Below are 23,115 nucleotides of genomic sequence, written 5' to 3' on the forward strand. Positions count from 1 at the left end.
ACATAGTTCTTCTCTGACTCACATGGGCAACTAGTAGCCTGAATAACATGGAAAAAACCAAAAACCCATTGCCATCTAGTCAATTCTGACTCATAGCAACCCTACAGAATAGAGTACAACTGCCCCATAGGGTTTCCAAGGCTGTAAATCTTTATAGAAGCAGACTGCCGCATCTTTCTCCCGCACAGCAGCTGGTGGGTTCGAACCGACAAGCTTTCAGTTAACAGCCAAGTAGTTTAACCTCTGTGCCACCAGGGCTCCTTCAAATAACATGGAAAGAACTTTTAAATGTCAAACTATAGCAATAGTGATCTGAATGGGTGCTTCTGTGTGCTTTAGTTTTTTAAACTTTCCTGTACTTTTTGTTTTTTTCCACCAACACATGGATTTTTAATCAAAATTAAAATTTAATGGGACAGTTTCAAGAATTAGAATTTTTGGCTTATTTATTCAACAAATATGTATTGAATGCTTCCTGTATATCAGAAACTGTACTAGGCACAGAGAATTTGATTCCATGTCATCATAGACCTTACATTGTAATGAAAGAGATGGAAATTTTTAAAACAAACACAAAAATAAAAACTGTAAGTATTTTGAAGAAAATGTACTGTTTACTATATTTATAGTTCATGGTTTATATAAAGTATTATGAAGGAAAAATACTACATCCAAGGAGAAGGTATGAGAGGGGAACCCAGGAGAGGTTTCCATTTTATAATAACTGAGACCTGAGGGATGAGTAGGAGCTGGCCAGACAAAGAAGAGAGGGCATAGAGTGATCTAGATGATGAGAATGAAAGGATCTTGGTCGTTTCAGTTGCTGAGAGAAGGCCGTTGTAGCAAAAACTTCTGAGGGAGAAAAGTGGGCCATATGATGCTGGAGAAGAAAGTAAGTCAGGTCACACAGGATTTTGAAGGCTATGATTAAGTTGTGAAAGAAAGAATGTCTTTTAAAGATATCAGTCTGGCCTTATGTACAGACTGTATGTGTAGGGGGTGCAAAAGTGGATATAAAGACCAGTTTTGAAGCTATTGCAATGATCCTGGCAGACATGATGGTGGCCTGCCGTGAGGTAAAAAGTAGTGTGAAGATGAGAGGACTTGAGGATACTAATCAACCAAACTGAATGATTGATTGGTTGTGAGGAATTCAGAAGAGGGCAAACTGAAGAAGTAAGAATTCTGTGGAAAGGAGAGGACGAGTTCAGGTCTTCTGTCTTTGATATTTTTTAAATTGTAAAATGGAATAACAGCTCATTTTGAGAAGTAAAACTGCAGCGATACATTAGGAAAAAGGTAATTACCCTTCTCCCACTTCCAGGGCTAAGCAATATTAACAGTGTGATGTAACTCTCACATCTTTTCTCTCTCATACTTGTGTGTAGTTGTTACATTTTTTAATTTAGTTTTTAACTTGTTGAATATGAATTGCTTCTAGAGTTTAGAAGTGAATACATCAAGTAGAAAATTAGGTATAGGGACCTGAAATTTGGAAGGGATCTATGTGCTGGGGATATAAATGTGTCTGCCTTTGTGTAAATGATACCTAAACCATGGGTGTAGATAAGAGTACCTGGAAGAGGGTGTTGAGTCACAAGACAAAGAAGCCTGGGCAGAGTCCTGAGGAACTCCAACCTTTAACAATCAGGTGAGGGAGGTGGAGCAGCAAAGAAGTAGGAAGAAACCAGGGGACTGAGGTGCCATACAAGTCAAGAGAGTGGCAAGTGCAGCTGAGAAGTCAGTTAATAAACAGTCCATTAGACTGATCAATAATGATATCATTAGTAACATTAGAGAGTAGTATCAGTGGAATTGGCCAAAGCCCAATTGCTGTGTTTTAAGAAGCAAATGAGTGATGAGTAAGTAGACACAGAAAGGTGCTGCCCTTTTGAGAAAATTGTCCATGAATGGGAAGGAGAGAGAGAGAGTAGCTTGAGGGAAATGTGAGACCGGGAAACTCTGTGTTTTGTCTGATAGACTTGCAGAGGCTAGAACATGTAGGGAGAGAGAAAAGTAGAAGTTAAAGGTATCGGCCAAATTATCTACATTTTACCTAGTTTTACCAAATTGGCCAATTTTACATAAAGACAATAGGTAGTATTAATAAGGAAAATGTCCTAAGAAGGCAGAGGTCGTAGATAGGATTCAGAGCACATATAGAGAAAATGGACGATGATAAGAGAAGGGACAGTTCACTGACTACAGCCAAGCGTGCATGCAGGTGGGTTTGTAGATTTAGTGGCAGGAATTTGAAATTGTACCTATTTGGGAAATTGTATATTTTCAGTAGGGTAACAGCAAGGTAATCTACTAATGGAGGGTGGAGCCCGGATTATCAACCCGAAGACAATAAAGAAGATTTGGGAGTGGGGCGAATAGGCTGACCAGAGAAACAGAGGACCAGAGGAACTCAGCAGTACTGAGGTTGCCAAGAGGCATGAATTTGGAATAGTGTCCGAAGGCATGATGTTTTTGTAGCAGCTATCATTTCTCATCTCTTGGGAGGAGGGGTGCACAGAGAAGTTAGATGGAGTCTCCAAAGTTAGGGTTTTTTCAGGAATATTCAGCAAAGGGTAAGAGAGGCAAAGATATCTGCAGAAGTGATTAAAATGGTATCCATAAAAAGCTGTTACGGTGTTATTATCTGACTCCTCTTAGGTTTAAAGTAAGCACTGAATGCATTAAAAATTAATGAAAGTCTTCTTTGTATTTTGTTTTATTTTTATCTAGGGAAACCTTGGTGAACATGGGGCAGGTGGCCCAAAAGGAGAAAAGGTAAACAAAATGTTTACAGTGAATAAGTGTGGCCAGTATTTATACCTGCATGCATTCACATGTCAGAGGCAGTCCCCAGGGGCAGCAGGGTTCTGTCCCAGGGGTGACCGTCCAGCTTGCAGTGGGGAGGAGTCCCACCTGACCAGGGGGCAGTATTGGGATCTGCTGCTAAGACAGTTCTTCAGTGAAGACTGCTGAGTAGCAGCTGGCTGCAGCGAAGAGAACAAATCAAGGGTAAATATCTGTAACAAGGTAAAAGAAATTAGGACATAAGAAGCTTTGGCTTGTAATTAGATATTCCATTAATCTGTGTAGGTGGCAAAAATAATCTAAAGACCCCTTTGGTAAAATGCCTCAGGCTAAGGCTCGCTATATTTGCATCTTCTTAAGTACCCAAACGAGCTGTCGTCATAGCATTTTTTGGTGGGTTTGTATAGTGCAGAGCTATGGCTTAACCAAATAATTACCTGAAAATAGTTTTAAAATTAAAACACTGATGTGTTTCCATTGCATTCTCATTGTCATCATTCACGGGTTTAATTATATGAGCTGTGAAGAGGACAGATTCTCTTGCCCACTCAGAAAGATGTTTCACTCCTGTTTGATTCTGAAATTATGATGACCTTGGATTCGATGTGAATGTGCCATTGTCAGAAAAAACAGAGCACATTAAATCTTCCGAGATGAGTAGGTTTGAAAATACTCTGAAAGAATGTGGCGTGCGAATGCTACCTTTGTTCATTCACCCAGTAAAAATTCTCATGATTGAGGGCAGGGTATTTTGACATGAATTCAAGAAAATATGACTTCTGTGCCTTATAAATCAGTGCAACCAATCTATTCAAAAGATCATGCATCCATCACCAGAAAATACCGCTAAAAGGTAGTCTCAGTAGAAACTAGGAGTTTCATATGGAGGAAAGAAAAGAAAACCTTGACATTCTTAAAAAGACATTCAAAAATTTGATTATACAGCGACAGTAAGTCATTGCTGTGTTTTGGACTGTACTGTTGGCACGTTGGCATTATTTCCTGTAACAGAACAGCCTACGGAAACCATATACCACCATAACAAATGCATGAAATTTTAAGCAATTACTACTGGACACATGCAGACTAATGGGGGAAAAAAAGTCACAAAGCTTGTCACATAGGACAGCTGAGCAAAGGAGAGAGTTGTGACACTTTTAAAGTATTTAAATGATGATTCATTTCTTGAAACAAAACAGCTGGCTTCTGTTTTGCTATGTTCATTAGGAAACATATGTTACTTAGGAATTCTTAGACCTCAATGATGAGAAACTTGATCCTGTAAAACAGGTGTATTTCGAACTTGACAGACCTTTTCTATTGCTCAAAATCTCTTCTAATTAATTGCTTCAGAATCGTAAGTGAAATTAGAAAAAGCCAGTGGTGTAACGGTTTCCTCTTCCACCCAAATAAATAGTCCACAGAGAACTTGATGCAGTACCTAACACAATAATAATAATAAAAACCTGTTGCCATCAAGTCAATTCTGACTCATAGCGACCCTATAGAACAGAGTAGAACTGCCCCACAGGGTTTCCAAGGAGCAGCTGCTAGATTTGAACTGCCGACCTTTTGGTTGGCAGCCAAGCTCGTAACCAGTGCGCCACCAGGGCTCCACCTAATAGAAATGTACATGTGAAAAGATTTTTTTTAACTATAGCTAATGGAAGGAAGACCCTGCCAATAAGTAATGCATAAAATAAGCTAAAAACCATAAGCCTAGCACTTACTCAAAGAATGAAACCAGCTCTGCCTGTACACATCCACTCAATATATGTTCTGAATCAACACATTAGTTTTTTTAATTGTACTGTTCATGGTAAGCCCAGTCAGAATTTAGAGCTTCTTCAAGCTGCTTGCACAGTTCCTTAATTGTTCCTGTGGTGAGCTCCTGGCTGTACATTAGAATAACCTGGAAAGCTTTCAGAAAATACAAGTGCTCAGGCCCCATCCACAGAGATTCTGACTTGGGGAGGGGCTCACAGCTCTAGTGTTTAAAAGTGCCTCAGATGATCCTAACGTACAACCAGGGTTAAAAGCCACTGAGCTTTGAGTCAAAGTTGATTGTGTAATTCAGAGCTGTGTTGCCTTAGCAAGCCACTTTATACCTCTGACCATTAGGGTCTTTGTTGGTAAAATGGGCATAATCATATCTGCATAAAGACTGGATGGGAGAATTAAAATTAAATGAGATAAACTTATCCAAAGCACAGTACCTGACACATATTAAGCCGTTTCTAAAGATTCGCTCCTTCCTGTTCACCTACCCCAAACTTTATTTCCTCTCCCCAGGTTTCATTTAACTGTTTTTGATATTAAGAGTTGATGCCATCTTGTCTTGCTCAACTTTGCATCTCCTACCCAATTTTTCACAGATAAAGAATTCAGTATCTGTTGTAGAATAAAACATTTAACCAGCAGTACAATCCAAATACATAAATGACTTATTCTGTATAATATGACACTTCTCAATACATAGACCAGCAAAATAGAATCACAAGGTAAGCCTACCGTTTGGAACCCAGCATTGCAATGAAGCAGCAGAATGTTTATAAGTAAATATTCTATTTATAGAGAAACCACAAACAGCAGTAAAATCTACATATAAAACACTCCTGGCTCAGAAGCCACATCCTGTATCAAGAACACCAAGATATTGGGGAAAGCACCAAAGAAAACGACTTAGTATTAATACTATATGACAATAGAGACCATTGCATCCAAGTGGTCAGTCTCCCAGTATTGAATGATCCCCACTCTGTAGCTATGCTCGGAGCAAGGGGATGTGGTGAAAGGACAATGTGGTGAATGGATAATTGGCTGGGGAAACTGCTTTATAAACACAGTGGAACAAGGTAGCAGAATATCTTAGGACCCATGAGAAATTAGTAGGTGACTTTCAGGGCAGAGTGTCAGGGGAAAAGATGGAGCTTCAACATCATCAAGCCTTTCAAATAGCATCCAAAGTATCACATTAAAGAATACCCTTTTCTGATGCTCAGTAAAATCATCACGTCTTTCCACTTACATCCATAATGATAAATCACTGAGAATCCACTTTAAATATGAAAAACAACCCGTAACTGTCTAAGATTCAGGTATGAAGTGCTTTGGCCTGCAGAATTTTATGAGAGAAGTTGATAAGTTTTGCTCCAAACCCAACCACACCCAAGGACCATTCAGCAGGATGAACCATAAAGCCTCTGTTGGGTCCTCCTATAATATTTCAATGTTGTTGTTGTTGTTAGGTGCCCTCGAGTCAGTTCCGACCCATAGCAACCCTGTGCACAACACAACGAAACGCTGCCCAGTCCTGTGCCATCCTTAAAATCATTGTTATGCTTGAGCTCATTATTGCAGCCACTGTGTCAATCCACCTCGTTGAGCGTCTTCCTCTTTTCCGCTGACCCTGTACTCTGCCAAGCATGATGTCCTTCTCCAGGGATTGATCCCTCCTGACAACCTGTCTAAAGTATGTAAGACGCAGTCTCGCCATCCTTGCCTCCAAGGAACATTTTGGGCGCCCTTCGTCCAGGACAGACTTGTTCGTTCTTTTGGCAGTCCACGGTATATTCAATATTCTTCGCCAGCACCACGATTCAAAGGCATCAACTCTTCTTTGGTCTTCCTTATTCATTGTCCAGCTTTCACACGTGTATGACGTGATTGAAAATACCATGGCTTGGGTCAGGCGCACCTTAGTCTTTACGGTGACATCTTTGCTCTTCAACACTTTGAAGAGGTCCTTTGCAGCAGATTTGCCCAGTGCAATGTGTCTTTTGATTTCTTGACTGCTGCTTCCATGGCTGTTGATTGTGGATCAAAGCAAAATAAAATCCTTAACAACTTCAATCTTCGTTTATCGTGATGTTGCTTATTGGTCCGGTTGTGAGGATTTTTGTTTTCTTTATGTTGAGGTGTAATCCATGCTGAAGGCTGTGGTCTTTGATTTCCTTAGTAAGTGTTTCAAGTCCTCTTCACTTTCAGCAAGCAAGGTTGTGTCATCTGCATAACGCGGGTTGTTAATGAGTCTTCCTCCAATCCTGATGCCCCGTTCTTCTTCATATAGTCCAGCTTCTCGTATTATTTGTTCAGCATACAGATGAAATAGGCATGGTGAAAGAATACAACCCTGACACACACCTTTCCTGACTTTAAACCAATCAGTATCCCCTTGTTCTGTACAAACAACTGCCTCTTGATTTATGTAAAGGTTCCTCATGAGCACAATTAAATATTCTGGAATTCCCATTCTTTGCAGTGTTATCCATAGTTTGTTATGATCCACTCAGTCTAATGCCTTTGCACAATCAATAAAACACAGGTAAACATCCTTCTGGTATTCCCTGCTTTCAGCCAGGATCCATCTGACATCAGCAATGATATCCCTGGTTCCACGTCCTCTTCTGAAACCAGCCTGAATTTCTGGCAGTTCCCTGTCGATACACTGCTGCAGCCATTTTTGAATGATCTTCAGCAGAATTTTGCTTGCATATGATATTGTTCTAGAATTTCCACATTTGGTTGGATCACCTTTCTTGGAAATAGGCATAAATATGGATCTGTTCCAGTCAGTTGGCCAGGAAGCTCTCTTCCATATTTCTTGGCATAAATGAGTGAGCGCCTCCAGTGCTGCATCTGTTTGTTGAAACATCTCAATTGATTTTCCATCAATTCCTGGAGCCTTGTTTTTTGCCAATGCCTTCAGAGCAGCTTGGACTTCTTCCTTCAGTACCATCGGTTCCTGATCATATGCCACCTCTTGAAATGGTTGAATATTGACTAATTCTTTTTGGTATAATGACTCTGTGTATTCCTTCCATCTTCCTTTGATGCTTCCTGCTTCTTTTAATATTTTCCCCATAGAATCCTTCACTATTGCAACTCGAGGCTTGAATTTTTTCTTCAGTTCTTTCAGCTTGAGAAACACTGAGTGTGTTCTTCCCTTTTGGTTTTCCATTTCCAGCTCTTTGCTCATGTCATTATAATACTTTACTTTGTCTTCTCGAGCTGCCCTTTGAAATCTTCTGTTTAGTTCTTTTACTTCATCAATTCTTCCTTTTACTTTAGCTGCTCGATATTCAAGAACAAGTTTCAGAGTCTCCTCTGACATCCATCTTGGTCTTTTCTTTCTTTCCTGTCTTTTCAATGACCTCTTGTTTTCTTCATGTATGATGTCCTTGATGTCATTCCACAACTCGTCCGGTCTTCAGTCACCAATGTTCAATGCATCAAATCTATTCTTGAGATGGTCTCTAAATTCAGGTGGGATATATTCAAAGTCGTATTTTGGCTCTGGTGGACTTGCTCTGATTTTCTTCAGTTTCAGCTTGAACTTGTATATGAGCAATTGATGGTCTGTTCCACAGTCGGCCCCTGGCCTTGTTCTGACTGATGATATTGAGCTTTTCCATCATCTCTTTCCACAGATGTAGTCAGTTTGATTTCTGTGCATTCCATCTGGCAAGGTCCCTGTGTATGGTCGCCGTTTATGTTGGTGAAAGAAGGTATTTGCAATGAAGAACTCATTGGTCTTGCAAAATTCTATCATTCAATCTCCAGCATTGTTTCCATCACCAAGGCCATATTTTCCAACTATTGATCCTTCTTCTTTGTTTCCAGCTTTCACATTAAAATCACCAGTCAGTATCAATGCATCTTGATTGCATGTTTGATCAATTTCAGACTGCAGCTGCTGATAAAAATCTTCTGTTTCTTCATCTTTGGCCCTAGTGGTTGGTGCGTAAATTTGAATAATAGTCGTATTAACTGGTCTTCCTTGTAGAAAAAAAAATTTTTTTTTTTTTAGGCGTATGGATGTTATCCTACCACTGACAGCATTGTATTTCAGGATAGATCTTGAAATGTTCTTTTTGACAATGAATGCAACATCATTTCTCTTCAAGTTGTCATTCCCAGCATAGTAGACTATATGATTGTCTGATTCAAAATGGCCAATACCAGTCCATTTCAGTTCACTAATACCTAGGATATTAATGTTTATGTGTTCCATTTCATTTTTGACAATTTCTAATTTTCCTAGATTCATACTTCCTACATTCCAGATTCTGATTATTAATGGATGTTTGCAGCTGTTTCTTCTCATTTTGAGTCGTGCCACATCAGCAAATGAAGGTCCCGAAAGCTTTACTCCATCCACGTCATTAAGGTCCTCTACTTTGAGGAGGCAGCTCTTCCCTAGTCATCCTTTGAGTGCCTTCCAACCTGAGGGGCTCATCTTCCAGCACTATATCAGACAATGTTCCGGTGCTATTCATAAGTTTTCACTGGCTAATGCTTTTCAGAAGTAGACTGCTGGGTCCTTCTTCCTAGTCTGTCTTAGCCTGGAAGCACAGCGGAAACCTATCCTCCATGGGTGACCCTCCTGGTATCTGAATACCAGTGGCATAGCTTCCAGCATCACAGCAACACGCAAGCCCCCACAGTACGACAAACTGACAGACACTTGGGGGTTTTCTGGTATAGCAAAATTATATTTTTTTCCTCCTCTAGATGTTCTTTCCTTGAAAAATAATTAACATTTGCTTCACGTTAATTTTAAATATCATAATAAAATATTGTGGATTTCTAAAAGACCTAAAGCATTGTGAAGTGCTGACAGATACTTATTATGCAAATAGTCTAACCCTGCATTATCTGTTGGACACTAATAGATAAATTCCATGGTTAGAAGGAGCACAAGCAGGCACTGTGGGTCTGACATTTATGGTAGCACACATCTGACCTCATGCAAAATCTCTACCACTTTTTCTTGAAAGGGTAAAAATGGACAACCAGGATTTCCAGGGTCTGTTGGCTCTAAAGAACAAAAAGGAGAACCTGTAAGTATTCTAGCTTTGAAAGCGGGAAGAAGAATATCCAAAAAATAGAATTAAAAATATTTTTTCAAATCAGCCCCAATTCCATGTGTCCTGGTTGCCCCTTCCTAATTATACAGATCAGATATTTGAGCAATCACTCTATGTCAGTCACCAACTCCTTTCCATATATTTACTCACTTACTGTATAGGCTATTATTATTCCCATTACTCAGGTAAGGAAACTGAGGCACAGAGAGGTCAAGTTACTTGGCCAAGGTCACACAGCTTGTAAGTACCAGAGCTATTTATCATACCTAGGTGGACTGATCCTAGAGATCAGAGTTTAAAATAACTAAGCTGCCCTGCTATAGCTAAACATTGTGGCTAAAATGAATAATAAAGTCAATATACCAAAAGACTAATTTATTTTAAAAATTAGAAGTGTTTAGCTGTTTGCTCAAACATCTGCTCTTAACATACTTTCTGAAGTTATTTTCCTTGCTTGGTTTTCATAAGATGAAAGTGGCTTCCCAAGCCACTTTTCAATATTACTATGACCAGTTTCCTTCAAACCTTATTTCTTTTGGTGGGAAAAATAAAACACTACAGCATTATTCAAATAGGGCTGCCTAAAGAGATTACATGAAAAGTTACAAAAGTGACTTTTTTTTAATGCTGTTAAAAAAAAAAAAAAAAAACAGGCCTCAAGAATCAGGCTTAACAAATGTTTCATCTTTATTAGAAGATGTAACACATTTTTGAAAATCACTTTTACACCTGTCCTTGCTTGCCAGGACAAACAAGAAATATTGGTTTACAGGGGAATAAAGAGTAAAGAGGTCACTAAAATTCCTGCATGGAAGAGAACTATATTAAAAGTATTTAATGTTAAATCCTCCACGAGTCTGTCAGTTTGTCCTACTGTGGAGGCTCGTGTGTTGCTGTGATGCTGGAAGCTATGCCACCACTATTCAAATACCAGCAGGGTCACCCATGGCAAACAGGCTTCAGCTGAGCTTCCAGGCTAAGAAGACTAGGAAGAAGGACCTGGCAGTCTACTTTTGAAGAGAATTAACCAGTGAAAACCTTTTGAATAGAAGCAGAATACTCTCTGATATAGTGCCAGAAGATGAGCACTTCAGGTTGGAAGGCACTCAAAATATGACTGGTGAAGAGCTGCCTCCTCGAAGTGGAGTCGATCTTCATGTAGTGGATGGAGTCAAGCTTTCGGGACCTTCATTTGCTGATGTGACACGACTCAAAATGAGAAGAACAGCTGCAAACATCCATTAATAATCGGAACCTGGAATGTATGAAGTATGAATCCAGGAAAATTGAAAATCGTCAAAAAAGAAATGGAATGCATATAGATTGATATCCTAGGCATTAGTGAGCTGAAATGGACTGGTATTGGTCGTTCTGAATTGGACAATCATATGGTCTACCATGCCAGGAATGACAACTTGAAGATGAATGGTGTTGCGTTCATCATCAAAAAGAACATTTCAAGACCTTTCCTGAAGTACAACGCTGTCAGTGATAGGATAATATCCATACGCCTACAAGGAAGACCATTTTTAGACTATTATTAGAATTTACGCACCAACCACTAAGACCAAAGATGAAGAAATTGAAGATTTTTACCAACTTCTGCAGTCGGAAATTGATCGAACATGCAATGAGGATGCACTGATAATTACTGGTGATTGGAATCTGAAGGTTGGAAACAAAGAAGAAAGTTGGAAAACATGACCTGGTGATAGAAACAACCCTAGAGATGGAATGATTGAATTATGCAAGACCAACGAATTCTTCATTGCAAATACCTTTTTTTCACCAACAAAAACGGCAACTATACACATGGACCTCACCAGATGGAATGCACAGAAATCAAACTGACTATATCTGTGGAAAGAAAAGATGGAAAAGCTCAATATCATCAGTCAGAACAAGGCCAGGGGCCAACTGCAGATCAAGCCATCAATTACTCATATGCAAGTTAAGTTAAAGTTGAAACTGAGGAAAATTAGAGCAATTCCATGAGAGCCATAGTACAACCTTGAGTATACCTTGAGTATAGCCCACCTGAATTTAGAGACCATCTCAAGAATAGATTTGATGAATTGAACGCTAGTGAGAGAAGACCAGACGACTTATGGAATGACATAAAGGACATCATACATGCAGAAAGCAAGAGGTCGTTAAAAAGACAGGAGAGAAAGAAAAGACATAAATGGATGTCAGAAGAGACTCTGAAGCTTGCTTTTGAACATCAAGTAGCTAAAGCAAAAGGAAAAAATGATAAAGAGCTGAACAGAAGATTTCAAAGGGTCACTCAAGAAGACAAAGTATTATGATGACGTGTGCAAATACCTGGAGATAGAAAACCAAAAGAGAAGAATGCGCTCAGCATTTCTCAAGCTGAAGGAACTGAAGAAGAAATCCAAGCCTCAAGTTGCAATATTGAAGGATTCTATAGGGAAAATATTAAACAATGCAGGAAGCATCAAAAGAAGATGGAAGGAATATACAGAGTCACTATATCAAAAAGAACTGGTCAATGTTCAACCATTTCAGGAGATAACATGGTCAGGAACTGATGGTACTGAAGGAAGAAGTCCAAGCTGCACTGAAGGCATTGGTGAAAAAAGGCTCCAGGAATTGACAGAATACCAATTGAGATGTTTCCACAAATGGATGCAGCGCTCGTCTACACCAAGAAATTTGGAAGACAGCTACCTCGCCAACCTACTGGAAGAGATCCATATTTATGCCTATCCCCAAGAAAGACAATCCAGTCAAATGCAGAAATTATTGAACAATACCATTATCACATGCAAGCAAAAATTTGCTGAAGATCATTCAAAAGAGGCTTCAGCAGTGTATCGACAGGGAACTGCCAGAAATTCAAGCTGGATTTAGAAGAGGACATGGAACCAGGGATATCATTGCTGGTGTCGTATGGATCCTGGCTGAAAGCAGAAAATGCCAGAAAGATGTTTACCTGTGTTTTGTTGACTATGCTAAAGCATTCAACTGTGTGGATCATAACAAATTATGGATAACATTGCAGAGAATGGGAATTCTGGAACACTTAATTGTGCTCATGAGGAATCTGTACATGGATCAAGAGGCAGTCATTCTAACAGAACAAGGGGATACTGAATGGTTTAAAGTCAGGAAAGGTGTGCATCAAGGTTGTGTCCTGTATACTGAGCAAATAATCCGAGAAGCTGGACTATATGAAGAAGAACGGGGCATCAGGATTGGAGGAAGATTCATTAACAACCTGCATTATGCAGTTGACACAACCTTGCTTGCTGAAAGCGAAGAGGACTTGAAGCACTTACTGATGAAGATCAAAAAGCACAGCCTTCAGTATGGATTACGCCTCAACATTAAGATAACCAAAATCCTCACAACTGGACCAATAAGCAACATCATGATAAACAGAGAAAATGTTGAGGTTGTCAAGGATTTCATTTTACTTGGATCCGCAATCAACACTCATGGAAGCAGCAGCCAAGAAATCAAAAGACATATTGCATTGGGCAAATCTACTGCAAAAGACCTTCTTTGAAGTGTTGAAAAGCAAAGACGTCACTTTGAGGACGAAGGTGCTCCTGACACAAGCCATGGTGTTTTCAATCCCCTCACATACGTGCAAAAGCTGGACAATGAATAAGGAAGACTGAAGAAGAATTGATGCCTTTGAATTGTGGTATTGGTGAAGAATATTGAATATACCATGGACTGCTAAAAGAACGAACAAATCTGTCTTGGAAGAAATATAACCAGAATGTGCCTTAGAAGCAAGGATGGCAAGACTAGTCTCACATACTTTGAACATGTTATCAGGAGGGACCAGTCCCGGGAGAAGGACATCATGCTTGGTAATGTGGAGAGTCAGCAAAAAAGAGAAAGACCCTCAACAAGATGGATTGACACAGTGGCTACAAAAGTGGGCTCAAGCATAACAACAATTAGGGTGACGCAGGACTGGGCAGTGTTTCATTCTGTTGTGCACAGGGTCACTACAATTCAGAACCAACTTGACGGCACCTAACAACAACAGCATTAAATAAACCAGGCCAAATTTTCCCTGTGCTTTGGCTTTATAAATTAGGCATCTTTGGCAATGGCAGTCATGTTTTCAGGCAGTTTTAGAGCCAGTACTGTTACCCATGTACCCTAAGTTCTCCTACCTTCAGGGACTATGCTTAGCACCCAGCCAAGCCTCTCTACGTGACTACAGAAAACAACAGTCTTTAGTGGAGTTTCCCAGCTGAGTGTTTTCGAGACTGGCTGGGAAATCTCATATATCCTGCAAATCCATCCTGGTGGTTGCTACCCTCTCTGCCTGCCAACTCCTTGCTAATGATTCACTCTTATTGGCTCCTCTTACCATATTTTAGAGTTTCTGGGTGGTGCAAATGGTTAACACACTCAGCTGCTATCTGAAATGTTGGAGGTTCAAGTCCATCCAGAAGCACCTCGGAAGAAAGGCCTGGCAATCTACTTCAAAAAAATCAGGCATTGAAAACCCAGTGGGGCACAGTTCTACTCTGGCACCACGGGGTTGCCATGAGTTGGAATCAACTCCATGGCAACTGGTTTTTTACCATGAAGCAATTCTACTCTGTCCTGTAGGGCTGCTATGAGTCGGAATGGACGTGATAGCAATAGGTATGGTTTTTGACCTGCCCTTAAAGGTCCCCACTGTCTCAGACACACCAACACCCAGACTTTCTTAATTTCCACGTGACACATAGCAGACCTAGCAGTAAAATGTACTCGATTCCTACTGGTAAAGACGGGAATTGTACAGCAGAAAAAGAAAAGCTTTCAGTGGGTTAGAGCAGGGCTTCTCAAACTTAAATGTGCACTTGAATCACGTAAGGATCCTGTTAAAATGGTTTTTCTGATTCAGCAGATCTAGGGTGATTTTCATCTTATTGTCAATTTACTAAGTTCAATGATAAATCAAATTATACGTCAAATCAAGCAGCCTGAGCAAGCAAAGCCAGCATTCTAGAGTTAGGTTGCCTGGGTTTAAATTCTGATCCAACATTCATTGGCTAAGTGATCTTGGGGAAAATATTTAACTTCTGTGTGCTTCATTTCATCATTTGTAAATGGGGGATAATAATAGTACCTTTTTTTTTTACCCCACTGACTCAAGAGGATTAAATATGTGTGTGTGTATGTGTGTGTGTGTGTGTGTGTGTATAATGATTAGAACAATGCTTGATACATAATAAGAATTTAGTAAATAATGGCTATCATTACTGCTATCTGTGTCACTTTAAATTCTCTAATTTAATAAAAATTTATTGGGCACCAACAAGGTACCAGATATATGTGAGACATCAGATACTTTGATAAAAAAAATAGTCAAGATCAATTATATTCCTACCGTCTCAGAGTTTATAGCCAAGATAAACAATAAAATATACAGTGTGATGAGTATTACTTTAGGGGAAACAGAGGAAACCCTGGTGGCATAGTGGTTAAGTGCTACGGTTGCTAACCAAAAGGTCAGCAACTAGAATCTGCCAGGCGCTCCTTGGAAACTCTATGGGGCAGTTCTACTCTGTCCTATAGGATCGCTGTGAGTCGGAATCAACTCAGCAAAAGTGGGTTTGTTTTTTTTCACTGAATCTATTGCCTCATCCTTAAATGGGACAATAATATCTTTCCCCCAAGCATTGCTGTGAGAATTAAATGAGACTATATACCTGTAATGTTTAGAATAGAGGCGAATAAGTGAAAGCATGTGTGTGTATGCACGCATGCTCCGTCTGAGGCTGGGTTGTGGTAATAGAAACACAGTGACAATGGGGAAAGTGTTGGTTAATGCGAGGTATCCCCTCAAAGCTTCTGTCTCTCCCCAGGACCTGACCACATAACCCAACAAGAACCCTTATCAGTTCTACAGACTTGTGCTGTTATTCACCCAGTAACTAACCCCTTCAAGTAATTTTCATTAAAATAAAAAATGAATATTAGTAAAGTGTTTCAAAAATAATGATCTTGTATGGTTAAGCATACAATTAACTAACTGGAAGAATCCAAATTAATGTCCCCCGATTTCACATTCAGTCCCCTTCACACTCATTCTGCTCCAGGTTGGACTCTGTGTGTCATTACAGTTTTGCCCTGGGCAGCATGCCAGTTTATGTTCTGTAAATATTATTAGAATGATTAATTCATTGTTTATCTGGGAATATGCAAGTATTAAAATTAATTCTCCTATGCTCCTTTTAAGCTGCCCAGGCAGGCTATGTGGCATTCTAGGTCATTTTAGTGACTTGTTTGCAGTGGCAGTCTGGGTTGCCTGCAGAATTTATCCACATCCAGTTTCGGAGAGTTTATTTCTAAAAGTGTTTGTAATTGATTCAGTTTTCTATCAATTTTCCTAGGGGGAGCCTTTTACAAAAGGTGAAAAGGGAGATAGAGTAAGTAGATGTTTTATCACTATCTTGGGTTTTCTGTTTCACTGATTTCTTTCTCTTTGATTCTGATTTTTTTACTTTGGAGTCTAATAGGTTTGATAAAATGAACTTTCTGAGTATTTTACTTTTCCTCTGTGAATTTTGACTCTTATTTTGACAAATGGGAAATTTTAAACCTTGTTAAATTTTACCACATGACAATGCTTTACCATTTTGTTTTGGCAGTATATGTTTTCTTTAACTCACTACTAAAATTAATTAATTAATTTTTTTTTTTTTTTATCGATGGTTGGCTGTGAATACCCTATGAAATTAAATAGAATGTGCCTGTGTCACTATACCCAATAAACAAGCTTATCTTTTTTGTCTGTCACTATACCCAGTAACTAGCTTTTCTTTTTTTTTTTTCCCCCACAGAGTTAGATGATAGTAGTTATCTTTCCACTTGAAAAAAAGAATTACAGAGCCCACTTAAAAAAAGAAAAAAACCAAACCCGTTGCCATTGAGTCAATTCCGACTCATAACAACCCTATAGGACAGAGTAGAACTGCCCCCATAAGGTTTCCAAGGAGCACCTGGTGGATTCAAACTGCCAACCTTTTGGTTTGCAGCTGTAGCTCTTAACCACTGCTTCACCAGGGCTTCCACAGAGCCCACTTAGGATATCCAAAATACAAAAAAAAATTTTTTTCAAAAATTCTGCTAATGACACAAGTTGGATTTATCAAACATGGTGATTTTATCAAAGGATAGTCAAATAAAAAAACACCTCAGACCCTGATGGGGAGAAGCTTTATTCAGAAAGAAAAGGGGAAAGGGAAATGGACTGCTGTGTTGGGGGAGAGGGGTGTTGCTACAATGGGGAGACCATTCTGACCATAAGATCTGCAAGTGTCTCAAGAAGTTATGGGAAAAGTGTTTTTCTTTTCTAAAGATTGAGAATAAACAAGGCTAGCAAATCCCAGGTGTGGAGAACGGGGGTGAAAGGGCGATGTCATAGGATAGTAAATCAGAAATGTTTTATGCTGAGATCAGCCTGTTCTCTTGGGAGAGGCCTTTAAAGCAGGGTGGTATGCTGACTCACACTGAGGGTGGGCCAAAGTTCAGGGACTTGGGGGAAGGAGGGAAGCTTAACCACAATTTGGTTTAACAGGCATTTTGTTTCTGATTGATCAATATCAGGTACCAGCTGCCAGTTGAGTCAACTCCAACTCATGGCAACCCCATGTGTATCCGAGTAAGGCTTTCAATGGCTGATTTTTCAGAAGTAGATCACCAGGCCTCTCTTCCTAGGTGCCTCTGGGTGGACTTGAATCTCTAATCTTTCAGTTAGCAGCCGAGTGTGTTAACCGTTTGTACCAGTAGGGACAAGCAATTCAATTACTCATTTATGAAGCAAGGAATGGGAATTTGGAGGGCCTGGCCTGGCCTTGTCCTACGTAAACAAGGGGCCATCCTTGAGCCTTATCTAAGCCATATGGGGACAGTGATGACAAGGTTAGCTTTTTTAGACATTGTGGCCAGCCAGTCGCAGGAAAAGCTGATAAGAAGAACATGTTCCACATTTTTGGCACTTGTTCAAACTTGGGACCAAGCAGAATTCAGGGGCCTGTAGGAAGGAAAGAAACTAAAGTTTAAACAAGACAAAGCGGAGGGTAAGAAATGGATAATTTTCAACATTTGATAAGGGTTTAATAATGTCATGGAAAGTTGAAACAGCAAACTCATTATTTTATTCTCTTTTCTTTTTTTTTACTCTCCTTTGTGTAACGTTAATTTTTTTTCCTGTTTTTTTTTTTTTTCATTTGTTGCTTTTACCTTATAGTAGAATTGCTAAGACACAACAGCTTAAACTGTTCTCTTTTTCCCCTTCATCTGAAGTTTTAATTCTCTCGGACATGAAATTCCAAAAAAAAACCCCAGTGCCATCAAGTCGATTCTGACTCTTAGTGACCCTATAGGACAGAGTAGAACTGCCCCATAGGGTTTCCAGGGAGCAGCTGGTGTATTTAAACTGCTGACCTTTTGGTCAGCAGCTGAGCTCTTAACCACTGTGCCACCAGACCCCCATGACATGAGATTGTTGTCAGATGCCATCAAGTTGATTCCAACTCATAACCACCCTATGAATAACAGAATGAAACACTGCCCAGTCCTGTGCCATCCTCACAATCGTTGCTATGTTTGTGCCCATTTTTGCAGACACTGTGTCAGTCCATCTCGTTGTGGGTCTTCCTCTTTTTTGCTGACCCTCACTTTACCAAGCATGATGTACTTCTCCAGGGATTGATCCCTGCTGATAACATGTCCAAAGCATGTGAGACATAGTCTCGCCATCCTTCCCTCTAAGGAGCATTCTGGTTGTACTTCTTTCCAAGACAGATTTGTTCATTCTTCTGGCAGTCCATGGTATATTCAGTATTCTTCAACAATACCATTATTCAAAGGCATCAATTCTTAGATCTTCCTTATTCACTTTGTCGGTGGCAAATCGTAACAATGTCGGTTTAGTAGAGAATGCAGTGATTGCTAGTGGCACGGGATGTCAAAAGTAACATTGGGGGGGAAATTGTTATAAGGAAGAAAGAAAAATAAGAATTTATTGTTTACCTATTAACAATAAGCATTTAAATCAAGTTTTAGAATGAACAGTCCTTCATTTCATGGTATTTTCCATAATTTCCTCCCTTTATTTATGCTAATAAGCAGAAATTCAAATGAATTAAAGTATCAGAGATGCTTATCTCCATCAAAATTTAAGCATTACCCATATGGTGATTATTTTATTTACAGGGAGAACCTGGGACAAAGGGATCACAGGGCATAAAGGTAATCTGACCTTCTCCAGTCACATCTCCAACCTAATGAGATTGTGGAAATCAGAGTAATCATTTAACTTTCATTCCCACCCATATATTTAGGGTGAACCTGGAGATCCTGGCCCCCCTGGATTAATAGGAAGCCCCGGACTAAAGGTACATGAAAAATAACTGAGATAAATTGGGAAATAATTGCAGGGTTATAGCCATTGCTGTGTAAAACAAGGCACTTTGGTGTGCCACTCATTTTCTTCACAAAAGCTCTCAGAGACGTTATCATGTTTCCATGGTGATATTTTCCTTTTCGGATGCATTTATTACACACATAGTAACTGTGTGCCTTCTGGTTCACAATAGGATTTTTAAATTCTTTTTCAGAGCCTATTCACAATAAAAAAAAAAAAAGCATCCCTAAAATCTTTAACAGTAAACAATGCATGCTAAATCTATGGCTCTCAGCTGTATTCTTAAAATGAACAGGATTCAAGATTCAGTTTCTCAACCAAAATTCTGCTGCCGTGGGATCCTTGAATTTCACAGTGGGATTCTGCAGGAGCGTCCCAAGAAAGAGCAGCTGTTGGGAGGCTGCTGGAGAGATTAATGTGGTGTGCTCTGTGCCAATGGGAAAGGCACATTACCCAGGCATCACCTGCTGATGCGAACAGACCTGTTTCGATGAAAACATCATGTTTTGATCTTTGCAAGCCCAAAGTACATTTTAATATTATAGAGAGAAATGGGATGATGCAAAAGCAATCTTTCTGTAGATAAAAGTCACACCACGTTTTACATATATTCAGGTATGGTCTCTCTCATTACAAAATTAAAGCACCTATTACCTTTTATTTTAGGGTCAGCAAGGACCTGCAGGTTCTATGGGACCCAGAGGACCACCAGGAGATGTTGTATGTATGGTAGACATAGGTGTCTTTGATATTTTTAGATTGCAATTAAGACATGTTTAAACAAATACCAACATCTATTTATGTGATTAAGTTATGCTGTGGTTTCCAAAGACATGAGTCATCTCTACCACTAAAGTGATCACATCTAATATTAGGGTCTACTGGAAGACTAGTCCTTTTATAGAGATACAGAGATAGATATATTCATGTGAGGGCCTTTTTAATGTCATTAGCCTGATAAATTGGTTTTGGGAACTCAAATGAACTAAATGATCATTTTGGATATGCTTGTCAGTGGTGTACAGAGAATAAGGGTATCAAAAGAAATATGGTAAACCAAGCTGCTGTTGCTGTTTTCTAGCAACAGCCTCAAAAAAAAAAAGGGGGCCTTTTAGCTGAAAATATTTCTATAATACAGTTTGACAGAGATCCTTAGCCTGCATTATAACATCCTTAGTGGACTCAATTCTCTCCTTGGCACGCGCTCGTGGGTTCTGTCTCTTTCCTCTCCCTTCTCTTTTCTTTCTCTCTCTCTCTCACACACACAGACTCCTGTCTTTTAAATGTACTCTTTCTATCCATCCCCCCAGGTCAGCTTTATCTAGCTCTTAGACAACCTCCTGACAACTTGGGGATCAAGACCTCACTGTCGGTCCACACTTGAGCAAAAAAACACTTGGTCCTAATTTCTTGGAGACTGACCCTGATCTGTCCATGATTAGGTTCTCCCAGGGCCACTTTTAGAATCTCTCTCTTTCATACCTCTCACTCTACTCTCAGTGCTTTCAGAATGAGGCTCTGGGGTATATCCATCAGTGTACTTGGTTGCCTCAGTACTTTGAACATTCAGTTCACAAAGCAAAGCTTTTTCTTGCCCCCAAGCCTCTTAATGAACCATTATAGGTGTACTTAGTGGAGAGATCCCATAAAGAGAGAGAAAAGACTGGTGGCATGGCTAAAGCCACACGATCAAGAAATGAGTTAATGAGATAGTGGCTGGAGCTATAAATAGAATAAAATAAAAAAGAAATGAGCCATTGTTGGCCAAAACATAGCAAAAAAAAAAAAAAGTTTCCTAGTTACCCTATTGTCCCTCTGAATCATGACATGATGCTACCAACTGCCATCCCTCTGCTCGTTCTTGGCTGTAATGTCAAGGGTGCATTGGATTCAATTCTCCTTTACTTAGTTCTCTCCCGTTACATCCAGATCACTTCACTAGAAACAACATACCATATATTTTCACTAACATTTATTCTCTGTTGAATAGGCTGAAATCAACCCCTTTGTTTTGCTAACAAAGAGAAATGTTATGATAATAAGAGACGTTCTAATTGTCCTTTTTCCTTTAATTCTGAATTTTCTAGGGATTGCCAGGAGAACATGGGATCCCAGGAAAACAAGGCACTAAAGGAGAAAAGGTATAGTTTCCATTTTACTCATTTTGTATATTAAGTAGTTAGGTAGGAGGAAGAGATAGAGGGTCATAAGGGTACTGGGAGAGAAAGTATAGAACAAGGCCAGTGGGACTGAGCAGGGGATAGACATTCACATAAACTATGATGTTACAGTGCCCCCTGGAGCTGGGCATTGGGGCAACTCTGGTTCTAACTTAGAAGCACAATATGACCAAATGAACTTAGAGATGAAGATCCCAGAATCACAAAGTCCGTTTCAGGCTTATGGACGCTGGTATAGGCCTAAGAAGTCTCTTAATTTTTCAGGGCCTGTTTCCTGATGTCTACATGGAAATAGTATATTAATGTTAAACAATTACTGGAGAATACCTTAAAGAAAACACATAGATCATCTCTATGGATAAATATGCCCTTTTGTGCATATATTTATATACATGCATATGTATCATGATACTGCTAAAATGATTGTAACGTAACTCAGTACAAAATCTAAATGCCCTTAAGATATCTAGAACAGTCCCTGGCATGAATTAGGCATTCAGTAAATATTTGTTGAATGAGTGGATGAACGCATGAATGAGTGAGTGAAAGTGTGAAGTCAACTGGCCATGATGACAATTGAAATCAATGGAAACAACTGTCTCCTCATACCCCCAGCCCCCACCATGAACCTTGGCGATGAAGTAAGTATCTTCCCTTGTCTTGTCAGGGAGATCCAGGTGGGATTATAGGCCCTCCTGGGCTTCCAGGTCCAAAAGGTGAGGCTGGTCCTCCAGGGAAAAGCCTGCCAGGGGAACCAGTAAGTATTAGCCCTTTTCCCTTCAAAAAGCCTTAATTACTACTTGTGAATTCCCAGTTTCAGATCACAAGTGTAGAAATAATTTTAAGTCTGCAAAAGAAAAATATTCATCTTATTCTTTAGATCAGAGATCTGACTTCTTTGAAAATTTGATGCAAGCAAAGGATTCCTTTCGAAAGAAAATATACATACACATGCCATTTTGCATATAGTTTTAGAAGATTCATAAAACTAACCACTTGCTAGCCAATCAATTCTGCCTCATGGTGACCCCGTGTGTGTCAGAGTATAACTATGCTCTGTAGAGTTTTCAGTGGTTGATTTTTTGGAATTAGATCACCAGGCCTTTCTTCTGAGGTGCCTCTGGGTAGGTTCAAACCTCCAACCCTTCTGTTAGTAGACAAGTGTGTTCACCGATTATATCACCCAGAGACTCCAGCAGATTCATAAAAACAAAAAAACAAACTAGTTGCTGATTCACAGACCCCCATATCCAGGGATTCCTTAGGAATCTGTAGAGCCCAATAATGTATGCTGGTTTCAAACTAGAAACTTCCCTAAGACACTATCTTAAAGCAGAAGAACCACCTAAAATTTCCCTTCCAAAGGCTCTGCAGATATGGCCATCAGTTGTCATTCACAGAAAATGGCTCTTTCTTGCCTAGACTATTCCTAGAACATAGAAAACTAAAGCACTGGAGAATCTAAATAACAAGTGTACCTATTTCACATGCCTTTTTTTCTCATCTCCTTTGAACATTGTACACTATTTAATAATGGTAAATAGTTTTCAATGTTAAATGCCTCATTTTAAAGATAAAAACATGATATATTTTAAAGTAACTATGCAAAATACTATAGCCTATTGAAATTTATATTCTCCATTCCTTATTCTTATAAAGAAAAAGTTTTGTTCAAGTAAGATGAAGAGCAAGGAAACATATGTTTGAGTTATGAAGTCTGAGATGTTTTTAACCTTTCAGAAAAAAAGTGCATGAATCTTCTCTGTTTTTGTGTTTTAGGGATCAGATGGAAATCCTGGAGCACCTGGCCCACGTGGGCCAAAGGTATAAAAATATTAAGGCTAAT

At 39.4% G+C, this 23,115-nt stretch overlaps 1 protein-coding gene across 1 annotated transcript in view; it reads left to right on the forward strand.

Annotated features, from left to right (window-relative positions):
• The window catches only part of COL19A1 (collagen type XIX alpha 1 chain), a 376,494-nt gene that overhangs the window by 286,139 nt on the left and 67,240 nt on the right, over positions 1–23,115 (forward strand). The window contains exons 18-26 of the mRNA XM_049873731.1: positions 2,734–2,778; positions 9,588–9,650; positions 16,052–16,087; positions 18,879–18,914; positions 19,007–19,060; positions 19,756–19,809; positions 21,177–21,230; positions 21,937–22,026; positions 23,049–23,093. Of these exons, the coding sequence (XP_049729688.1) occupies positions 2,734–2,778; positions 9,588–9,650; positions 16,052–16,087; positions 18,879–18,914; positions 19,007–19,060; positions 19,756–19,809; positions 21,177–21,230; positions 21,937–22,026; positions 23,049–23,093 (477 nt within the window). The remainder of the gene's footprint in view (positions 1–2,733; positions 2,779–9,587; positions 9,651–16,051; positions 16,088–18,878; positions 18,915–19,006; positions 19,061–19,755; positions 19,810–21,176; positions 21,231–21,936; positions 22,027–23,048; positions 23,094–23,115) is intronic.

This window comes from Elephas maximus, chromosome 1 (genome assembly GCF_024166365.1).
Source record: "Elephas maximus indicus isolate mEleMax1 chromosome 1, mEleMax1 primary haplotype, whole genome shotgun sequence".
In the NCBI taxonomy this organism is placed as follows: domain Eukaryota; kingdom Metazoa; phylum Chordata; class Mammalia; order Proboscidea; family Elephantidae; genus Elephas; species Elephas maximus.